The sequence below is a fragment of the Triticum urartu genome, chromosome 6 (genome assembly GCF_003073215.2).
Source record: "Triticum urartu cultivar G1812 chromosome 6, Tu2.1, whole genome shotgun sequence".
Taxonomy (NCBI): Eukaryota; Viridiplantae; Streptophyta; class Magnoliopsida; order Poales; family Poaceae; genus Triticum; species Triticum urartu.
The window spans coordinates 546,235,471-546,259,245 of NC_053027.1; the positions used below are offsets into that span (position 1 = coordinate 546,235,471).

Sequence of the window (23,775 nt, forward strand, 5' to 3'; positions counted from 1 at the left end):
TAGAAAGAGCCACTTACCTTGACTTGATGTGCTCAAGAAGTTTGAGTGGTTCACCGTAGACTTTAAGGTGCGCGAGCCTTAAAATTAGCTTCCCTACATCACATATAGTGCATATAAAATCCAAATATTGCTAGAATTTAGCATCATAATAGTCATAAAATAATGGAATTGCTGATAGTTTCTGTTTCAACCCAGTGTCCCGATGACCAAGGCGAGTATGCCAAGTTTGTCATGCAAAAGACATTCTGGAAAACTATCTTGTACGCAACATGTGCTACGGGTTTTGTAGTATGTGTAGTGCAATTATGGTGATACATAGATAATGTCTTTGTCATATTCGTTGCACATCGTAAAGAGAATATATTCCTCTTTGTTGCCATCATAAGTTTCGATATGGAAACTATTTTGATAGATATATCCATAGTTTAGTAGGATACGAGTTGACCCAGAGACGATAAAGCATCCCTGATTCTGCTCGAGTACACATAAGGATAGTAAATATGATACACGTTGAGCCAATAATTACATTATTGCGCTTAGCAATTTTAAAATATCTCATTTTCTCTCGACGAGAATGGAAACATTTAACTTCCCTGAGTATAGAGTTTGTGGTGCATATGTCCACAAGGCACATATTATCTTTCATCAGATTGACTCCCATAGACATCTATATATAGACTTGAAGATTCTCAATATGAAAATCACTGTCAGATATATAGAATACATACAAATGTATTGTACCAAAGTGTTGATACAATATATTGTGATATACAATATATGATGACAAAAATACTTATGTTCTTATTACAACATCACAAGTGGACATATATAAATAGATCACTAAGGAGATTGAGAGACTAACCGAAGTCTTCAAGCATATCGATTTAGGTATACTCAACCAACATGTTCTCCGTGTGAGCAAGGTCCTCTGGCTGATGGAAAGTCATGGTGTTGCTCGGTCCGAGTGGAACATCATGCGAACAACTAGTTCTATTTGCAATGTGTGGGTGAAGGTTGAAGTTGGATTCAAACCTTTTCCCTTGGGATCCTTGACATCTTGGGATTGCTCACACTATCACACGGGACAAGACGGATCTTGATGTCCATGACCCACATTGCGTAGTTGTGGCCATTAAGGGTGAGTGCATCAAATTCTTTAGCCACCGGTTACTTATATGGTTAAACCAGAAATAATTAATTTACGAATGATAAATTAAGGACCATCATGATTGATGTTGTAATGAACTTTGCAAAAATTAATGATAATTTCAAGAAGTTGGCTTGAAATCATTAGTGTGAACTTCAAATTGTTAAGCATGACACTTTGTAGATAATAGGAGGGAGAAGATTAGTTTAGAAGGACAATCCGTGAAAGGCCCATAAACACACCGTGCGTCTAGGATTTTTGCATATAGCCATCGGAGGACGCCGCTGCCATGCACGCGAGCCGGCCGATGCGTTGTGGTTCATTGCCTGGCTACGGGGCATGCTCCGCCACGCCGCCTTTTGGGAGGGAGAGATCGCGGCCGGACGCCGATGCCGTTGTGCAGGATGGACCGCCACTCCAAGCGCCAGTTGTTGTCTGTGTCACTACCGGACTCGCGGTCTATGCGTACGGCCACGGGCCGTCGGCATAGGGGCTGTGCCGTCGGCATAGGTCTATGCCTACGGCTGCCGTCGGCATAGACCCATCGGCGTAGATATCGTCAGCGTAGTCTTGTCAGACCATCGGCATAGTATAGCCGTCGGCATAGGGCCCTATGCCGACGGCCTGGCATCAGCCGTCGGCATAGTTTAGCCGTCGGCAGTGTTTTCCGTCTGACGGCAACGGACGGTGCCATCAAAAGCGCTGACGAATCGTGCAACGGCACGTGGTAGAGGCAAAGCCGTCGGCATACCTTTGCCACGTGGCATCCCGTGCTGCTCCTGGTGGCAGGGCTATGCCTATGCCGACGGCCTTGCCATAGGCATAGCTCTGCCACGTGTCATTCCCTGGTTCCTCCTGGCGGTAGGGCTATGCCTACGGCAAAGCCGTCGGCATAGATCTGCCACGTGGCGAGCCCTGGTAACTCCTGGGCTTATATATGCCGACGGCTTTGCCGTAGGCATAGTCTTTTTTTATTATTTTCCCTGTTTTCTCTTTTCCAATTCATTTGACAGCATTTCAAAGCAGAATAATATGGAATTATGCAGAAATATGACAGTTCATCATCTAAACATACTCAAGTTCATCTAAACATACTCAAGTTCATCATCATCATCTAAAGATCATCGCCGGCGGAAGTTCATGAACATAAAAGTAGTGCAAGACATGGAACATCATAAAAGTAGGAACATGAAAGGCATGGCACGACGGCCACATGCACGGAATCATCAAGCAAGACCACCTCCGCCAAAACCACCACCACCAAGACCACCTCCGCCAAAACCGCCACCGCGACCACCATCACTATGCCAGATCAGAGTGACTGGGGTCGACGGAGCAGGAGTCGAGCCACCGGTCCCCTACATGTTTCAGAAAAGATTCTAACGGTAAATATGATATGATAGTGTTGAATGAACGAGAACTAGTTTGCCAGTAGTTAGGCAAATGTACTAACCGTACTATCACAACCTAGTGCCACCCATTCATCGAACGTGGGCACGTGTGGGGGTTCTCCCGCAGGTGGTGGTGGGGGTCCCATTTGTGGTGGATCCGTGCGGTTACTCCAAGACGCCAACATAGCCTGGATGTTAGTTAAACAAGCAAACTAGAAGGTCAAAAGAAATGAAAGTGCAAAAATTTAGCTTGGTTTTAAGAGGTTAAAACTAACCATCATCATCTGACGGTTGTAATCATCGTTTGCCTTCACTCGTTTCAAGTACTCCCGCACCTCGAGATTCCTATGCTCGACAAACTCCTTATATGCCTACATAATTTAGGTTGTTTCTATGTGAGCAATGCTGAAAATAAACTGAGAATGCTAGAGAGAAAAGGATAAAGAGGAAGTACTTACAGCATGCTGGCGGGCTAAGGGAGTTTGTGAACGCCCCGTACTCTCTAACTGGCTCGAGTTGGTAGCCCGAAGCCGTGTGTACGAGATCAAAGGAGTGATCAAGCCATCGAAACACGGATACCGACCATTCTTCTTCCCCTGGATGGCCACCACCGTCGTGTCGTCGATCTGAGACTGGGCGACCTCAGCAACAGGAACATCCGGATGCAACTTCTGAAAGTGATGAGTGTAAGACCCCAGGTGCTCCTCGGTCTTGCCATAGTACTGGCTCTTGCCCTCCTTGGGATGACTCCACTCGCGGGCCAGCTTCCACGACTCCATGTCTGAGAGCGGCCTCTTCAACTTGTCCTCCTGCAACGTCAAACAGAAGTTAGCCATACATAAGAACATGACGGTAAAGAAGAACAAAAATGCATCATGCACATAGACATACCTTCATGGCCTTGAAGCCCAGTGGTTCCTGTTTCCTTGGCCGTGTGTCCCGTCGTTTCCACGGTTAGCCCGGGCCTTGATGCTCTTGGCAGCAAACTCTGCATCGTCACCAAGCCACCTATCCACCAAACTCGCCCATCCGCCATGCCTTCCATAGCACCAACGAGGAACAACCTATGCAAATTTTGGAAGCATGACATGTGAGCACGAAACATATAGTTTACTGCTTGAAACAATGAAAAGTTAGTAATAGTTACCATCATGAACTGCTCCTTGTTCAAGGTAAGTCGTTGCTTCTGTGCTTGAGTTTTGGTCATCTTTTGGTGCAGGTAGATGTGGTAGTACTGCGAGACGGCAACCCAGCGCACCTCGTACTGCAACTGACGAGCTTTCTTCTTCGCAGCCGCAAGCAAGACCACGTCGGCTCTGGCCTTGTGCTCGTCAAGAACTCTATAGAGTTGATACAATCATGCATAAACCAGAAGCAAACAAGGCATGAGTTGAGTGATTCAATGATAAACCATGAACGAAACTGAAGACATGTGATTCAAAAGAGAACTTACCCAAAATTTGGTGATCACGGCCTTAGCGGCCGTCCCATACTCCGCGTTGCTGCAAGCCTCGTAGTGGGCCCAGCTCGTGGCCAAAACCCGCAGCTGCGGGTCCCTGTCTGGCCGTGGGCAGAATAGGCCAGGCCAAAACTGCTTCAACAGGACAGTGATAAGGCCATTTGGTTTACGGCCCTTTCCGCGAAGGATCCAGTTTCTGCAAAAGAATCAAAGGATCGCCATGTGTACAATAAGAAAATGTTGTCATGTGTTGAAAATATGATTGAGAGGCACTTAGTCTGTCCCCGCAGGTTCAATGAGCCACTTGTGCTCCTCGATAGAAGGTGGTGTAGGTAGTCCGGCATTACCACGCAGCCACCCCTGCGGAGCACCCGGTGGCAAGTCACCCCACAACTCGGATCAACCTCCCCTCCACCACTCTCCTCGCCCTCCTCCTCACCCTCCTCCTCCTCGCCCTCCTCCTCCTCGCCCTCCTCCTCCTCGCCCTCCTCCTCCTCGCCCTCCTCCTCCTCACCCTCCTCCTCCTCGCCATCGGGAACATACTCCTCCTCCTCAGACTCAGAAGGTGCCTCTGTATAGGAGGGCATCGAAGAAGACCCTCCTATTTCGGACACGGCCCGGAGTTTTTTGCCCCGTCTGCCTCTCCCCCCACCTCCTCCTCCTCTAGGGGCTCTCCCCCCACCGCCTCCTCCTCTAGGGTCTCCTCCCCCGACCCCTCCACCTCCCTGTGAGGTGTCATCCTCGCATAGTCGGGAGGGAACCTTGTGGGCTCATCCACTCCGAGTAAGTCCTTTGAATTTACTGAGGAAACTGGCGCCGCTGGACTTGCCCATGATTAGCAAACCTGCATTGAGAAGAGAATAAACAATTAGTAAGGATGTCAATTAAACAAGCATACAGGAAAAACATTAATAGCAGAAGAGCACATTAAGCATACTATTGTAATGATCATTAAAAGAACTTACATTTTCTAGAACCCATATGAATCATCACTATTGTAATCTATTTGTGGACCGGTCTCATCATCACTATCACGCATATCTTCTTTGTTGTCTGACGGAGGTGGAGGCTCTTCCTCATCGTCAGCGTCTTCATTTAACTTTTCAAGCATAATTATGTCTCTTTGATTCACAACTGCCTCACCATCAATCCGTGTGTCATCGTCGTTTGGGTCCAGGTCAACATAACCCAAGTCATCATCCTCGTTGTTTCGGGCCACGTCATCATGTTCCTCTTGATAGAACACTCCCTCGTATGTCATGGGGTTTATGTTGTAGTAATCATCATCGTTCGGGTCCGGTAGCTTACCATGTGGCGACACCTTGAACACAACTTCCCAACCCTTTAGGTACTCTTTCTGGCATGGGTAAGGCAGATAATATACTTGTGTGGCCTGGGTAGCGGCAATAAAGAGATCAGCTCCGGCATAGACGGTTGATGGTTTAACTTCAACTAAACCAACAGAAGGCGTATGCTCAGACCCTTTTTGGGGTCGAACCATCGGCATTTGAACACAGTGAGACTTAGGTGTTCGCGGCCACGTTTGAATGTAAGCTCGTATATTTTTCCTACCCTTCCGTAGTAATCTACTTTATTATCTCCTTCGGTGAAGACTCCGGTATTTATGGTTTTGGGATCAGGCCGACTGTTCTGGTGCTCCTCTGTATGGAAGCGATGCCCATTCACATCATACTTTTGGCATGTCATGACGGCAGGGTCAAAACCCATCTCAATTCTTCATCCATTGATTCGGTCGGATCATTTCCCTACAAGTTTAATTGAAATTATAGGGTGCATGAGTTTAATTGAAATTATAGGGTGCATGAGTTTAATTGAAATAGGTAATAGGGAAGTGTGAAAATTACTTTCTCCATGAACCATGCAACGAAATTTTTCCTTCCATCAGCACCCTTTCGGAGAAGAGCAAGTGCCTCCGCTTCAGTAGGAGGCAGCATTCCTGTCCATTCTTCTTCAACGAATCGACTACAATAAGAAAAGCGGTATAAGAACTAGGCAAAGTGAACATAACGAATTGACTAAAAGAATGGTGCAAAGGTATTACCTCATCCACTCATCCTCAACTTCCTTGATGTTGTGCAAGATATAGAACATGACATCCTCCCACTCATCTCGTGGCATGAGATAAGGTGTCGAGCATCCAGCCCTGCCACCTTGCCTGATGAATAGAGGCAACTTGGGTTTATACTTGGGTTCTTCTGTATTGTATCGAGACACCTTATTGTGCAACGTGGGAACATGGTCCGGATAGTAGGCTGTCCTGAGGTCTGCCACCTCCTCTAGGATAACTGCCTCAGCTATGGAAGCTTCAATCTTAGCTTTGTTTCCACATTTCTGTCTCAGATGCTTGTTCTGTCTCTCAGGGCCGTACTGCCAACGATTCTGCACAGGGCCCCCCCAACAATACCTCGTTCGCGAGGTGCAAAATGAGATGTGTCATCAGAGTAAAGAAGCCTGGCGGGAAGATCTTCTCTAGCTTGCATATCAACTCCGGCGCCTTCTTATGCATTTCTTTTATCTTCTCAGTACATACTTCTTTAGCACAAAGCGTGCGGAAGAAATGGCTTAACTCCGCAAGCACACGCCAGACACGCTCGGGAACATAGCCCCGAACCATCACCGGCATAATCCGCTCAATCCATACATGATAGTCATGACTCTTGAGCCCGGTCACTCTGCCCGTTGAAAGATTGACCCCCCTTACTTATATTCGACGCATAACCATCAGTGAACTTCACGACGTGTTTCATCCACTTGAATGCCTCCATCTTATGATCCTTTTTAAGTACGAAGTCAGCATCTGGCTTGAACCAAGATTTTCGACTGCCTGTGGGAGGCTGCATGTGTAGACGTGGTCTATCACAAATATTCTGTTGATCGACTCTAGCATTAACATTATCCTTTGTCTTATCAGGAATGTTGAGGATCATGCTAAAAAGGGAATCTGCGACATTCTTTTCGGTGTGCATCACGTCTATGTTGTATGGAAGTTTGAGGTCCTTAAAATAGGGAAGCTGCGTGAAGGGGGTAATGTGAGTCCAGTTGTGCGTCTCACCATATCCTTCAAAACATTTTCCCTTTACCTTTTCCTTTGCCCTCGCCCTCGTCTTCGCCTGTGGCTTTGCCTTTGCCTTTCCCTTCACCGGCAGGCTTAAGAGCTTTCAGCTAAGCAAGCACATCCGCACCAGAAAACGTTGGAATCTCGTTTACTTCATGGACAACTTTGCCTTTTGTGAAGTTCTTCTTGTCTTCCCTATCAGGATGGTCTGGAGGGAGGAACTGTTGATGCAGGTCAAATGCAACATACTTGCCACCCTTCTTCAGCCAAATGAAAATCAAGGCCTGCATGCACACTGGGCAAGGCATCTTTCCACTTGTACACCATCCGCAGAACAGGGCATAACCGGGAAAGTCATGCATGCAATATTGTAGCCAAACTTTCATCAAGAAATTTTTCTGCAGATGTCGGTCGTATGTCAACCTTGGGAAGTACCAAGAATGGTGCAAATCATCCACCAACGACTGCATAAACACACTCAAATTCTTCCCCGGATATTCAGCCCCCGGAATTATAAGCGACAGGAACATGGTCTTGCGTTGCATTATGGCGCCGGGAGGGAGATTGAGCGGAATAACAAATACGGGCCAACAGATGTATGGATTAGAAGACATACCATATGGATTGAACCCATCACCTGTTATAGCAATTCTGACATTCCCAGCCTCGGCTGCTTCCTCCGGGTACTCTATATCGAATGACTTCCATGCTTCACCTCCTCATGGATGTATAATTTTTTTTGGATTGTACCTTTTCCCTTCCTTGTGCCACTTCATCATTTTGGAAGACTCCTCGGTGATGAAAAGGCGCTGCAGTCTTTTTATAAAATCAAGATACCGAAGAACCTTCACAGGGATTTTTAGCTGCTGCTTCTGACCATGCTTATCGACCACCTCAATATACCGAGAGGAACCGCACTTCCTACAGTACTTGTCATCCGCATACTCATGCCTAAACAAAAGGCAATTCTTTGGACAAACATGTATTTTCTCATAGTCCATGGAGAGCGCCTTCATGATTTTCTTCGTAGCGTACATGGTTTTCGGCAGTTCATGGCCCTCAGGCAGGCTGTTAGCCCATACTCCTAGAAATGCTTCGAAGCAACCTCGGCTACAGCCGTACTCAGCCTTGACTGCCATCAGTTGCGAGATGGCATCCAGCACAGACAGCTTGGCACCCTCATAGAGAGGTTTCTTTGACGAGGCCAAGATTTCCAAGAAGGCCTTTGCGGTTTTCTCCGGTTCATTCGCTGAATGTGACGGAGGTGTTGGCTGTGCAGCAAAGACATCATCTAGCATGTCTCTAACCCCATCGTCCTCATAACCAGCGACGCATTGTCGTATCACATCCTCTCTACCACGGTCCCGCTGGGCAAAGTTTATCGGCATATTAAAGTTGGGCATAAATCCATGCGAGCGAAGGTGCTTAGTCATCTCACTCTTATCTCTGCGGATACGTGTCTTACATCTGGCACACGGGCATTCTGGCACCATCCTCATTGGACTACGGAATATCTCTTTCAAAAACACATCAGTTTTCTCGACCCACTCTGTTGTTACTTGATTCTGACGGAAAAACCCACTATACATCCACTGATTATCTGCCATCTCTGCTTTATTGGAAGCCACACAACAAAATTAAGGATTCATTTAAATTACTCACATCAATATTTTATTTTTTACAAGATTGACGAGAAACGACATTTAATCCACCTACATCTCTAATAGGTAAAGATGGGTCCTAATCCCACCCGAGAATGTGTAGATTGAGTACGTTGTCCATGCTCTACCCCATTCCGAGACAAAATTTCGGCAGCACCTCCCCGCTGTTCTCCAAATACACGTCTCGGCAAAATGCCGAGAGAATGTGCATCCGGAGAACATCAGGGAGGCGCCACCGAAATCCTGTCTCAGAACGGGGTAGAGCATGAACAATGTACCCAATCTACACATCCTCGGGTTGTCCGTGGAAAGCATTGGACAATCCGAAAGAGCTGCGGTGATAAATATGCAATTGAATGCATATTTATCGATGCAACCCTTTCGGACGGGAGACCTAGGTTACGCAACTTGATGTGAAAATTTAATCTAGTGACATGGAAAAAAAGTGGACGAGGTCATGGAATTGTTGCTCACCCTCCGATGTAGAGGATGTAGTCGATCAAAGGAGGGACGATCGTGGACCAACACCTCCAACGTCGACGGTCACTCCACGAAGATGGGAACACCACAAATCCTGTTAATTCCATCAAGTGAAAAAAATTAGGTCTTCACCTCACATTAACCATTTGGCACAACATTATGAATCGACATGAAACAACATGTCAAATTGTAAAAAAAAAAATTATTAAGTATTTTATAAACCAAGTGCCTCGATTTGCTTCTTATATATGAATCAACATGACCATAACACTAACTTGACCAAATACTAACTTGACCAATATCCATCCATCTATCACAAACTTAACCAAAATCTATTCATCTATATTTAACAAACTAAGTGTGTAAAAACATTTGTTAACTTGACTAACATCCATTCACAAACTTAATAAAAATTATCTACTATGTATCTAAAAACCTAATAAAACTAAACAAAACAAAAAAACTACATTTTATTCATATATCTAGCATACACATCTAATATCCATTCATCCATGCCTCTAATATCCATTCATGCATCTAACAGTGGCATTCATATAACAAATGAAATAAATTGAAAAAAAAAGAAGGCTAGCTCACCTCACCGGAGGAGCAGGCAGGGAGTCGGGGGCGGGGCAGGGCGTCCGGGGCCGGGGCAGGGCGGCGGCAGGGGAGGAGGTGGAGTAGGCGGCGGCGCGCCCGGGTGGGGGGCGAGTGGGGCGGCGGCGACGCAGGGGCAGGGGCGAGTGGGGCGGCGGTGGCGAGGGGGCAGGGTGGAGTGGGCAGCTACAGGGGACGGGGGCGAGCGTGGCGGCAGCAGCAAGGGGTGGGGAGTCGGGGGATCAGGCGGCGACAGCAGGGGACGAGGTGGAGTGGGATGGGGCGGCGGCGACGCGGGTGGGGGCGGCAGGGGGTGCGGGTGAGGCGAGTGGGCGGCGGCAGGGGGCGTGGGCGAGTGCGGCGGCGGCGAGCAGTTCGGGTGTGGTCGGGGTCGGAGTCGACGGCTGCCGTCGGCATAGATGCCACGTCAGCGATCCGCGTGAAACACCCCCAATGGCCGCAGCTATGCCGACGGCTTAGCCGTAGGCATAGTTATATTTTTAATTTTTTTAATGTTTTTAATAGTTTATATTTTTTCTTCTTTATGTTTTTCTATTTCATATAATTTTTTGATGTTTTTTATAGTTATATTTTTCATTTTTCATGTTTTTATGTATTATTATTTCATATGGATTTTTAATGTTTTTTAACGCCGCTCGGCCCTCTCCTCTCCCGGAACCACATAGAGGGGAGGGGAGGGGAGGCGCCGAACTCGAGCAGCTTCGTCCGCCGAGGCCGTGGCCTGGTCGCGGGTCTGGGAGCGCATGGCCTCCGCCTCGCATGCTCGATCTGGAGCTTACTAGGTCAGGTGACTGAAGGGGGAGGGGGTCGTCGATGGGGGGGTGGGGGTGGGGGCGGCGGATGATCCAAGTCCGTCGGAGAAAGATGCTTCACGCGGGGACTCCTGGGAGCAACATCCGGGCCAAACCACAGCTACATCCCCTCCGTGTAGACCCGACGCGTCCGTTCCCCCCTCCAAGGGCAATCCAAGTATTTAATAATATTCACGCCGCATCGTTACCGCAGAACGTCTACTACCGTGTCATCGCCGTCCGTGAGGGGGGGCCACGCCCCAGAGACGCGTGCCGCCTGTTCGGACATGCCACCACACCACCCCGCATGTATGAGGGCCTGGTGCGACGCTCCGGTGGCATTGCTACCCCCCCAGGGCCCCCGTCCCGCCTAACCCTGTAGTGTTTGACCACGGGATCTAGCCCTTTGACTTTGCACGGACGGGCTTTGACCAGCGGACCTCCCCACCGATTGTGTTAGGTCAGCCCATAGGAACACTTTGGAGCAACAACCGGGCCAGACCCACAGCAAGATCCCCTCCGTGTAGACCCAACGCGTCCGTTTCCCCCCTCCAGGTGCCGGCGGCGGCGCCGTCCATGAGGGGGGGCACATCACGGACACGCGTGCCGGGCGTTTGCAACCGCCACAACACTTCCAAACTTGTGAGAGGCCGCCTGCGCAAGATTTGACGGCATGCTAGCCCCCGGAGGCCGCCGGCCACAGCCGTAGACGCGCGAAGGGCAATCCGCGTAGAGGGAATTTTTCAGATACTTGTCCATCACCAAAAATTATGAAAAAAATACCATCGTTCCTATAGAACATGTACCCACGTCGTGCAAAAAAACTCATGATTTTATCGCGCTCCGAGTATTTAATAATATTCACGCCGCATCGTTACCGCAGAACGTCTACTACCGTGTCATCACCGTCCGTGAGGGGGGCGCGCCCCGGAGACGTGTGCCGCCTCTTCGGACATGCCACCACACCACCCCGCATGTATGAGGGCCCGGTGCGACGCTCCGGTGGCATTGCTACCCCCCCCCCCCTAGGGCCCCCGTCCCGTCTAACCCTGTAGCATTTGACCACGGGATCTAACCCTTTGACTTTGCACGGACGGCCTTTAACCAGCGAACCTCCCCACCTGGTTGTGTTAGGTCAGCCCATAGGAACACTTTGGAGCAACAACCAGGCCAGACCCACAACAAGATCCCCTCTGTGTAGACCCGACGCGTCCGTTTCCCCCCTCCAGGTGCCGGCGGCGGCGCCGTCCGTGAGGAGGCACACCCCGGACACGCGTGCCGGGCATTTGCAACCGCCACAACACTTCCAGACTTGTTAGAGGCCGCCTATGCAAGATTTGGCGGCATGCTAGCCCCCGGAGGCCGCCGGCCACAGCCATAGATGCGCGAAGGGCAATCCGCGTAGAGGGAATTTTTCGGATACTTCTCCATCACCAAAAATTATGAAAAAATACCATCGTTCCTATAGCACATGTGCCCACGTCGTGCAAAAAACTCATGATTTTATCGCGCTCCGAGTATTTAATAATATTCACGCCGCATCGTTACCGTAGAACGTCTACTACCGTGTCATCGCCGTCCGTGAGGGGAGGCACGCCCCGGAGACGCGTGCCGCCTCTTCGGACATGCCACCACACCACCCCGCATGTATGAGGGCCCGGTGCGACGCTCCGATGGCATTGCTACCCTCAGGGCCCCCGTCCCGCCTAACCCTGTAGCGTTTAACCACGGGATCTAGCCCTTTGACTTTGCACGGACGGGCTTTGACCAGCGGACCTCCCCACCCGGTTGTGTTAGGTCAGCCCATAGGAACACTTTGGAGCAACAACCGGGCCAGACCCACAACAAGATCCCCTCTGTGTAGACCCGACGCGTCCGTTTCCCTCCTCCAGGTGCCGGCGGCGGCGTCGTCCATGAAGGGGGGGCACACCCCGGACACGCGTGCCACCTCTTTGAACATGCCACAACACCACCCCGCATGTATGAGGGGCCGGTGCGACGCTCCGGTGGCATTGCTACCCCCAGGGCCCCCGTCCCGCCTAACCCTGGAGCTGTTGACCACAAGATCTAGCCCTTTAACTTTCCACGGACCGGCTTTAAACAGTGGACCTCTCCACCCGGCTGTGTCAGGTCAGCCCAGAGGGACACCTGGGAGCAACATTCAGGGCCAAACCGACAACTACATCCCCTCCGTGTAGACCCTATGCGTCCGTTTCCCCCTTCAGGTGCCGGCGGCGGCGCCATCCGTTAGGGGGACCACGCCCCGGAGATGTGTGCCGCCTCTTCGGACATGCTACAACACCACCCGGTTGTGGTAGGTCATCCCATAGAAACACTTCGGAGATGCGTCCCCTCCGTATAGACCCGATGCGGCTGTTTCCGCCCTCCAGATGCCGGCGGCGGCGCTGTCCGTGAGGGGGGCACACCGCGGCGCTGCCCTCCAGATGTTTCGGCATAGCTCTTTTTGATTTTAATAAAACATAATGTCCTATATTCAAAAGAACATGACGGCACATTATTAATGTGCTCGAAAAAAAATACAAACTATATATATATATTCATAATCTATGAAAAAAATACAAACTACACATATATTCATATAATACATAAAAAAGCATAAAAACATATGTAAAAAAAGCATAAAAACATATGTAAAAAAAGCATGAAAACATATGTAAAAAAAGCATAAAAACATATGTAAAAAAACACATGTAAAAAAATAACTATGCCGTCGGCATACATACAACAGGGTTTAGGCGGGCGACGTGGCACGGATCAATGACGTGGCGCCTATGCCGACGGCTGCCGTCGGCATATCTGCGCCGCGGATCAGTGACGTGGCGTGCTGAGGTATGCCGACGGCCGCCCGTCCCGACCGTCGGCATAGCTTTGACGCCGTTAGCCGCTGGTCACGGGCGGGGTCGCCGGGCCCACATGTATGCCTACGACTGACTTATGCCGACGGCAGCTGTCGGCGTTTGTTAAACTATATCGACAGCTGATCTGTGCCAACGGTTGCCGTCGGTGTAGGTAGGGGTAGCCCGACGGCAAGGGTAAGCCGACGGCCAGGACTAGGCTGTCGGCATAGATCCAAGTAGGCCGACGGCTGCCGTCCGCATAGTTTTGGCCGTCGGCGTAGAGCCGTTTTCTGGTAGTGGTGCCTGAGAACGCGCCGTCGGGAGTCGCAGCGGGTCTCACTGGCCGTCTCTCGCTGGTGTGGCGTCTGAGGGTGCCACTGTGTTTTACGGTACACACCAGAGTGCCACTCTGGACGAACGGTGTCGTGTGTCGTCTTGGAAGAACTACGTCGTGGCTGTTGATGCGTGCTCAACGAGGTCACCGCCGGGTTGATGTTGCCGTGCGCCGGAGCGACGTAGTGACCGTAGTTGTTGCCTTCGGTCCGTGGGTTGGTCTTGTTCCCAATATATGCATGCGGAAAACATCACATAGTAATTGATTAGCATATTTGTTTAATCAAAACGAGAGCAAACGAACGAGACATGCATTCGAGGATGGTCAGTCGTTGCTTCCTCACAGAACGAATAAAACTACGGCAATTAGTAATCCCTGGTTGCATGCATGCCCGACGTTCTGTCGCAGCCAGCCTTGCAGCCGTCCGCAGCCTGCCGTCGCGCCGTGCACTACGCCCAGTCGTCTCCGCCGCCAGCACGCGGAAAGGCCGGCCGGGGTGCCGCTGTGGTGGAGTTCCCGTCGTTGCATGTTCCTTCGATTTTGCAACGCATCCAGACGGAGCTCCCATGTAAGCATTGGGGTCAATTGACCCTAAAGAAATTAGGTAATCCTTCATTAGTCCTTCAGTAGTTTAGTATTAATTACTGTTCATTTAGACAAGATGACCCCGCTGTCATAGACATGACCCCATCAAACATTTTTTCTAGCTTCGTCCACGATCTCCACCATACAAAGCCTCCGCCACGAGCGCTAGATGGAACCGCCGCATCCAGTGGCGCCACCAACGCATCCGTGGAGGCCCCTGTCTTTCCTTCTCTTGATGCGAGTTGCTCTCACGGTAGAGTCCAAGTGCTGATGATGTGTTAGAGTAAAACGAGATTGAAAGCGAAAGGACAATCAGTCCTGGTTTCCATTGACTCTCAAGTATATATACATTTAAAAGAGGTGGGAAGAAGAGGTATCTATAGAAAGAGAGAAGGGACATGACTATTCAGGGTTGGGCACACCCGTTTACTAATGATTATTCATTAATTAGCATGTACTAATTAATCTACTAATTAATTCCTAACAATTTACAAAAAGATTACGCTAGACATGGTGGTTTCTATCAAAAAAGTGTAAAGTCACGTTTTCTGATAACCTAGCTCTTAGGAGGTGTTTGTTTCCAGGGACTTTTTTGTGTAGGGACTAGAAAAGTCCCTCTTAGAGATTTTTTTATCAAACGGGAAGGACTTTTTAGGGACTAAACTAGGCATTTTGGACTAAATGAACAAGACTCTCAAGGAGAGTCTTTTTTGGGACTTTTCCAACAATGCCCCTCCATGCATTCAATGGCCCGCCACCTCATGGTGTTGTTTGATTGTTATTTTTCTATATACTAGGGGCAACATGGTCATTTAATAACCTCTAGAAAGGGACTGGGGACTTTTTAGGTGGTGTTTGGTTCTCTAGTCCTAGGACTTTTTCTAGTCCCAACTAAAAAGTCTCTAGTCCCTAAAAAAGTCCCTCCCTGTTTGTTTCCATAGACTAAAAAGTCCCTAGTCCTTTCCTAGAGGTTATTAAATGACCATGTTGCCTCTAGTATATAGAAAAATAACAATCAAACAACACTATGGGGTGGCAGGCCAATAGGTGCATGAAAGGGCATTGTTGGAGAAGTCCCAAAAAGATCCCTAGCTTAGTCCCTAAAAAGTCCCACCCGTTTGGTAAAAAAGTCTCTAAGAGGGACTTTTTCTAGTCCCTACACAAAAAAGTCCCTGGAAACAAACACCCCTTAGTCTATGAAAACAGGGAGGGACTTTTTAGGAACTAGAGACTTTTTAGTTGGGACTAGAAAAAGTCCTAGGACTTATGAACCAAACATGGCCTTAATGTGATGGTTTCTTGCAATTTACTCCAGAATAACCCGTTCTTTTTCGATGGATTATATATTTACAATACTAAAGCCTGTTGTGCAGGATCTATTTTTTCAATGATGGTTTCCGTGTTAAAAAGGGGGAGTACCTTAGAACTCATCTAGATGAGACGTAATTTGATCTTATTCACCTGAAAAATAAGAATGGATACAACCCACTTCAGCACACACGCATCTTATAGCATCACATCCAATGACTATAAAAGGTGAATGAGACCAAATTAAATCTCATCTAAATGAGTTCTAGCAAAACTGTTAAAAAAAGGGAGAAATGCAGCCGAAGAGAAGCCTGTCTTCCACCCACGAAACCAGAAAACAGCAGCCATCACATCACAATCACTTGCGTGCAAATGCCACCAAACCAAACTTGGGAGCCCATGCAAGGAAGGCACAAGGAAGCTTAGGAGCCCATGCCACCCAAGCCGGCACGGCGGCGGGTGAGTCGATCGGCGGCCGTGAGTGGAACACACCGGCCGACTACGCTACACCCTACACGCATAGGGCCTCGCTCGCAAGTCACTTGTCCGAACCAGCCACAAGCAATGCCTGTCTTACTCCGATCACGAAGCAACTCCGCCATAGTAGACTAGCAGTAGCACTCTACCGGCCCGGAAAGAAAGAAGAGGATTACCGGCGAAATCTTCCTTCCTTTCTCTTACTTCCCGGCCTGGCTCACTCCACCCGCTGCCACCTTAAAGAAACCAACCGATGCAGATTATCCATCCAGCAAGCACCGATCCGTCCGTCTAAAACCCCTGATCCAAAGACAAAAAAGATACTATCGGAGTAACCATGGGGCTGTGCGCGTCGATGCTGCGACGGAGGGCCAAGCAGCGGCACCCGGAGCCGAGGCGCGGCACGCCGACGGCGCTGTTCGTCGTCAGGGGCGAGGGCGACCGCCGGCCGGAGGCGCTCGTGCTCCGGGTGCAGGACTCCGGCCGACCGCAGCTCCAGAAACCACCTGCTAATGTGGCACCCAGAAGGCAGGAGAGATGCAGCCGGCAGCAAGCCGCGGACGCGCCGGACAGGACGGTCCGTGCTCAGGCTCAGCCTCCTCGGTTGGGTAGTGCCAGTACCAGAAGCACCGCCGGGATCGAGCCGGGTGCGCCGCTGTCCACGCGCAAGACGGCGACGGCCGGCCGAGGGGACCCGGTGATGCAGGGGCGGTACGGGACGCCGTCGATGGCACCACCGACGACAACGGCCTCGCCGCTGATAGTGCCCGGGACGCCGGCGTCGGCGGCGATGACGCCGGGGCGGCCGGTGTGGCAGAGGAGGATACTGATGGGGATGCGGTGCGAGCTGCCGCGGTTCAGCGGCCTCCTGCTCTACGACGAGCACGGCCGGCCGATGCACATCGCCACCCCGGGCCGAAGGAACCACCGCCAGGTATGCAGAGTACTCCCTCCGTCCGCGAATAAATGTACTTCTAGCTTTTGTCTTAAATCAAAATTTTAAAACTTTGACCAACTTCATAAAAATAAGTAGCAACATTTATGGCCTTAAATTAGCATCCCTAGATCCGTTTTGAATTATACTTTCATAATATATAAATTTGATGTCATATATATTACTACTTTTTTGTATATAGTTGATCAAAATTTTAAAACTTTGACTTAGAATAAAAGCTAGAAGTACACTTATTTGCGGACGGAGGGAGTAGGCTTGCAATATATGGTTGCTTCTGAACAATACAGAGTTCAGATTGATGTACTCCGTTTTGACCTGTTTTTCTCCAGGGGAAGAAGAAGACTGCCACTGCCAGGACACCTTCCACGACAACTCTCAGGGACCTCCTATAGTTAGTTTGTTTGTTGCGACCAGTTGACAGAGGCTGAAGGAATACTCTGCTGTAAAACAGCAAACACAAGTCATGTGAATATGTGATACTTATATGAAATGGATTCGCTGTTCATAGAAGACATTTGTTTTACTGACCAAGCTTCTCATGTGACATGGTTAATTATGCCATGTCACATTGTCCTAGACCAAGAATTGGTCGTGCTGTTATTCTAGAAAAAAATAAAGAATTGGTCGTGAAGGCAGGTTAAGGTTAAGTTTAAGCCCCTGCCTCCTCCTGTTTGGCTCTGCTATGAACTGAGCACAGCAACCCAGACAAGAAGCAGAATGAAACTGAAACTATGAAGCAGACACCTAAATGCCACTGCCTGACAGCACACAATGCACTTTGCAATCAATTAGGAGTGATGGACACTTCTTTGCACATCAACTAATACACAGGCTGAATAAAAAAGAAAAAGGAGAGAGCCCCAACTGAACACTACCCAACAACAACAGGCTATATATGATTTCCCGCATGCTTCCTCCACTAGGCTTCTGTTTCTCTTCAGTCATCTCCAGCACATTCCAGCCATGGAGCCTGTCTAATCCCGAACCCCGACCGGACCGGCGATAAGCGACGACGCCGTTGCACTTCCCCCCACCCCCACGGTGTCATGTCATCGGAGCCCGACGGGGAGACCACCGCCGCGACTGGCTTCTTCCGTTCCTCCATCAGATCATCAGTGTCTATACGCGAGCAACGACACAGTTAGCGAGAGATGACATGGTCAAGGATCATCGATCACTTCCCAAATCTCAAGCACTTGTTGTGTTTCACTTCGCCCATGCTCGACGGCGGTACCTGCGGCGCCTTTGTCGCTCGCTCCTTCGCCAGCTTCTCCATCGCGTTCACGAACTTCCGCAGGTGCCGGATGTACTCGGGGTACGTCTCCAGGTTGCAGTGGCCACCACCTTTGACCCACAGCGGCTCGTACTTCTCCTTCGCTAGCTCCCATAGGCGCTTGCCGTGCGAGAAGTCAACGATGTCGTCCGCCGTGCCCTGAAATGTGATTCAGCAAAGTCCAGATCAAGCAAAGATCCAGCTGGAAGTGACCATAAAGCATATCATAATCTTGAGTCTTGGCACAAAGATAATGAAACCACAAACATTTTGAACTCCAGCTAATTAGACGTTTAAATACAATATTTAAGTCTGCATTCGGAGCAGGCTTCCTAGGGGACACCAATAAACGCAGACTGTCCATATGCATCAGGAGTCCAGGACACCACCACCAAGTTCTTGTGGTGGCAACTATCATATGTTTTTTTTAATCTATTTTTGTAGTTTCAAAGGCTGAGAAGATAAGCTTCCTTTATGGGAAGGAACAAAATCATAGGAGTTCCATCAGAACACACGAATCAATGAGATAGACTTGCTATGAGAAAAAGATGACTGGACATCAATGCAAAAGGTAAGTGAGTCCCTACTCACATGTATAACCAGCACTGGACATTCGACCTGCTTTATTTTGTCGATGTTCTGCAATCGTTGGCAGTAAGGTGATGATTAGAAGAATAAACGACCGGCATTTCAGAACCAAAGTGAAAAGGCGTATAACCCAGACTTCCAGACTTACCTTGAAGATATCAAACCAAAGTGTCACTTTCACTGGATACAAAACGCGTATGCCTGACAGAATACCGCTGTGAAGGACGACCCCTCTTAGTTTCTCCAAACGTGAGGCCAAGTGCAACGTCGGTCCGCTTCCAACTGATTGCCCATACAGGATCAGATCCTCTTGCCCTATCCCATACTCCTTTTTCAAACAGTCGTAGACAGCCTCTATGTCGTAGTACGTGTTATACTCCGATGGCTGCCGAAGCGGAAAACAAGATCGAAAAAAGGAGCGTAGTTAGGTTATGTATTCCACACAAGGAAAAATGTACCACTCAGCTACCTAATATATATAAGTGCATACACATGAACATGTCTACTATCATTTATTCTGCTATAACAACAATTGTCTCCCATGTAAGTGTACAACAGTTCACAAAATCTATGTATTGCATATGGGAACAAGCACACATGCTAGTTCATTATTTGATTGGCCAAAGGAAGGTTTTGAGTAGGGACCGATAACCGATAAGTGTTGGGGCTGTTGGTCCCTTACTTTAGCAACTTTGTCAAAAGGATGACAACCAGAACAAAGGTAACATCATGGACTAGAATAGCAGAAAGCGAGTATGACTTTTGGGGTGTTTGTAGTGCATATGAATGAAAAAGCATGACCAACCATTTGCCGATGTCCTTTTATAGATGAGGCCAACAAAGATGGGAGTGGCTAATAATTATTATTTGCTTTTAAGAAAGGGTGCCCACACACCTATCGAAGAACACAAAGCTGATTATGAGAAAAGGATAGGGAGCAATGCAATCCAATAGTTGTCAGTAATTGATGAAAATGTGGCACTATCATATACAGGGGACATCATGATCACAAAATTTGAGAGTTTATGTAGGAATGGGACGTGACAAAAAAAGACAGCTTAACTGCAGATTTAAGCAACAGGAGAACCGCGTTCGAGTTCTTATAATTACTTGGGGATTCAGATTCTTACTTTTCCTGTAGAGGCCCCATATCCTGAATAGTCATAGCTGCACAAGAAAACCAAGTAAACAGATTTAGTAGATTCGTCGGAGTAAAATCCCATCAGCAAGATCCACCAGGCAAGAAATCTGCAGTCCTATCAGATTCAGGTAGAAACTACTTTTCAATTGGTGTAAAATACTCAAAAGTCTCAAAAGTCAAGCAGTAGACAGTAGACATCAACAAGATCCAGCAGGCAAGAAATCTCACAAATATGAGATGTGACAATATCCCATAGAAAACGCAAATTTGAAGATCTATTGGATTGCCCACCAAAGGGAACGTGCAGGTTGTCATCTGCAGTGCAACCACCACAAGGAAACAACCGTATACTGCAATACTCAGCACTCTCATATCTTCGATCCCTTATAACACACAACACCAAATGGCCTTACAATGCATCTATGCCACATGCACGGTGACGTCTGAACGCTCATAGTCATTGGTGAATCGATGGCCACTAACTGACTGACAATGCTGAAAGCAACATCAGCAGAAGAGCACACATGGGAGCAATCGTTAGCATCAGCATCACAGCAGAACCTGATGATATGGTACAGACTGGTATTACAATAATTGAAGCCGTTGAAAAACCTGGGATCTTCTCCCCGGATTAATTAACCTCAGACCTGGTACTATAATCAAAGGTAGGCGACTGGCTGTTTGTTTCTACCCCGGAACTGTGACTAGGATAGGATATGGTTGGAGCAGATTATCTCCACGAAGAAGCAAAACCCAAATTGTGTCTGAATCAAACTTAAAAAAATTAAAAATGGAAGCAGGCTATTCAGCAGAGAGTTATCCAGCGGATCTTCTCCGGGTCAATCAAAAAATTCCAAACGCCACCTAATTCATTATTTATTCACGGTTGGCTGACTAGCAGACGACAAAGATGAAGCTCCGATTAAATCCTCCTCGAACCGAATCAGCATGCGCTGGAGCCAGAAAACAACTCCGGATACGGAATATTACGAGGAATACGACCACCAACAGCCTGCCAAATCCAATCGGAAGTGCAGAAGATGAACCTGAATATCGATTGCGCAGGTCGCAGGTGAATGCGGGAGCATGACGCGGCCGTGTGAGGGAAACTAGAGGCTACGGAGGCGGGGAGGGGAGAGGGAGGGGTGGGGGCGGGCTGACCACATGATGTTGACGCGGAGGTGGGAGCGGAGCTCCATGAAGAGGCCGAGCATCTGGCCGAGGTCGGCGGCGTTGCCGTGGGAGTAGAGCAGCGTGAGGCGCGCGGTGGGGTAGCGCCAGAAGGCGGCGACGACGCGCGTCCCGGCCCTGGTGGGCAGCGCGTGCACGTCGACGTTGGCGTCGGGCAGCACCCCCGTCATCCGCAGCCCGCCCTCCTCCGCCGCCACCTCGTACGTCGCCGGCTCCGGCGGGAAGAAGGCCAGCCGCGCCGCCACCGACGACGTCACGTTCCCCATCCCCTCCTCCGCCTCCGCCCTCCGGGAACGGCTGGCTGGCTATTCCTGGTGGGGGCCCTCCGAATTCCGCAACGTGAGAGCCGGCCAGCTAGCGCCGCGCCCCTCCGCTTATGAGGGAGGCGCCCCGCTCCTTTTGGCCGGGCCTCCTCGCTCTGCTTTCGGTCTGGTTTGGTTTGGTTGTGTGGCGTGTCGACGGAGGAGGATGGATGGGAAGGTTGGGTTCTACTAGCCCACTTCCGTTCCTCCTTCTCTTGGACGGGCGCGTGTAAATGCGGGGAGAAATGCGGGTGGGAGACAGCGAGAGATCCTACTCCCCGGCCTGTACGGGAGTCGACGTATACAGAGTATGCTAGAAATACCCTCTCCTTTTTTGCTAATTGGAGGAAATACCATGTGTTTCAATGACTGATTTTTTGTGATGGATGTAATTGACTGATTGTCTGAACGCTCATAGTCATTGGCAAGACGACTTCTCGAACAAGTCTACAACAATGTTTGTCCGACTCTGATGAGGGAGGGACAATGACGATGGCGCTCTTTCGGCTCACTCCAGTGCTTGTGGTCGTCGCTAGGTGGTGTACGAACCCACAAAAGACTTTTGATGTCCTTTGTGCTATCTTGACAGTTGATGGATAGATCGAAAGTTTTTCTAAAGAAAAAACAGAACGTCAAACATTGGTTTGAAAATTCAAAAAAAAAACATTGGTTTGATCTCTGGTGCTTGAAGTACCACTACCATGACCATCCACCAACTGGGTGTTTCTCAAATGTGTGTGTATGCGCATTTTCTAAGGTAAAAAAGATGGTTGTTTCTCAAACGTGTGTGTGTATTTTCTAAGGTATAAAAAAGAAGAAGAAAGGAAACAACCATATAGGTCAACTGCATTTTCTCTTCTGAACAAGCTACTGACAAGGTACCGTAACGAACATGCTAGGCACATTCCACCCAAGAATGAGTTAGCCGTGAGTGTGTTATAGGGCAACTCCAATGCACGACCCCAAATCATTCGGTTGTGTCCGTTTAAGGATAAACTGATGCAAAATGCGACCCAATGTGTGGGAGCAAACGGACAAACGTTTGTTTTTCGTTCGCTTTTGACCCATTTCCGGCCCAACTATCGGCCATGTTTGCGTCGAAACGGACATGCGTTGACGGGCGCGACGCGTGCTCGTGTCCTCCCCTGGCCCGCCCGTCAGGGAACACAGGCGCCCCTTTTCTCCCCCAGCCGCCCCCACCCCCTCCCCCTCGAACCCTACCCCGCCATTGTCGTGGCCGCCATTTTCTCGGCCAGCCCCTGCCCGGCGCACCCCCTTCCTCCTCCTGCCGCCCACCCCTACCCTTACCCCTCTGACGTTTGTCTCGGCCGCGTCGTTGTCCTGTCGGGCCGTCGGATTTGAGCGCATCTGGCCGCCTCATTTGTGCGGATCTGGCCACCGGTGGGCTGTGCCTAGCCAAGGATTGGTCGGGCACCGGACCGCACAGCCCCCGCAACATCTCTGCGTCGCATGCAGGCATGTACTCCACCTCTAGCCGCTCGGATCTACCCCGCCTTAACGGCGCTGTCAAACATACGCCCGGCCGTCGTCCGAGGTCGGCGCTGGCCCAGCGGGTACTCAGCTCACCTTTTCCGCTCATAAAGTGCGACGACTACGAGCGGCAGGTCATTCGACGCGTTTCTACCATGCCGAAACATTCAGGGTGGTGTTCATCAAGTGCAAAAAAGATAAGGTATATGCTTGTTTTTCTTCGGTTGTGTTTCCGGATTCGGCGTAATTTCAATAGCTCTTGGCTCACACGCAAAATTGTGTGTAGGATGGATGCAAATTCTGGTATTGAGAAGAAGAATACATCGACCTATTGATTGGGCGAAATATGATAGATGCTCATGCACTTCTTGTTAGAATAGAGGCTAGAGATGAGATTTGATGGGAAGCAACGTCTACTTCTTTAGAATCAAAGAAAAAGAAATATACAAGATCGAGAATCCGCAGATTAACAATGAAGGCATCAAAAAGATATTAATCCAACTTATGAGAACAGTTATGGAATTTGGATTTTTTTTAAATGCCTAGTTAAGATTTGGTTAATGTACTAAAAGATGCATATAGCCGGACAAGATGCGGCCGAAATTCGGCCGCCCATTGGGCAAACGGCTGACGCATCCACAAATTCGGA

General features: G+C 49.1%; 2 protein-coding genes across 3 annotated transcripts; one reads left to right on the top strand and one right to left on the bottom strand.

The window, feature by feature from the left end:
* Positions 1-16,097: 16,097 nt before the first annotated feature.
* Positions 16,098-17,998, top strand: LOC125515135. Its single transcript, XM_048680575.1, has 2 exons — positions 16,098-17,119; positions 17,470-17,998. Exons 1-2 carry the CDS (start codon positions 16,523-16,525, stop codon positions 17,530-17,532), a joined length of 660 nt encoding a protein of 219 aa, XP_048536532.1. The 5' UTR covers positions 16,098-16,522; the 3' UTR covers positions 17,533-17,998.
* On the bottom strand, positions 17,890-21,855 carry LOC125515134 (alpha/beta hydrolase domain-containing protein 17C-like). Of its 2 annotated transcripts, XM_048680574.1 has the most exons (6): positions 21,304-21,850; positions 20,132-20,168; positions 19,150-19,386; positions 19,005-19,052; positions 18,375-18,572; positions 17,890-18,259 (listed from the first exon to the last, which is right to left on the bottom strand). In XM_048680574.1, the coding sequence occupies exons 1-6, from the start codon at positions 21,597-21,599 to the stop codon at positions 18,245-18,247; spliced, it is 831 nt and encodes a 276-aa protein (XP_048536531.1). In that variant the 5' UTR covers positions 21,600-21,850; the 3' UTR covers positions 17,890-18,244. The 2 variants fall into 2 exon arrangements, with proteins under 2 accessions (XP_048536531.1, XP_048536530.1); XM_048680573.1 differs by having other exon boundaries at positions 17,890-18,572; positions 21,304-21,855.
* Between the last annotated feature and the right edge of the window lie 1,920 nt (positions 21,856-23,775).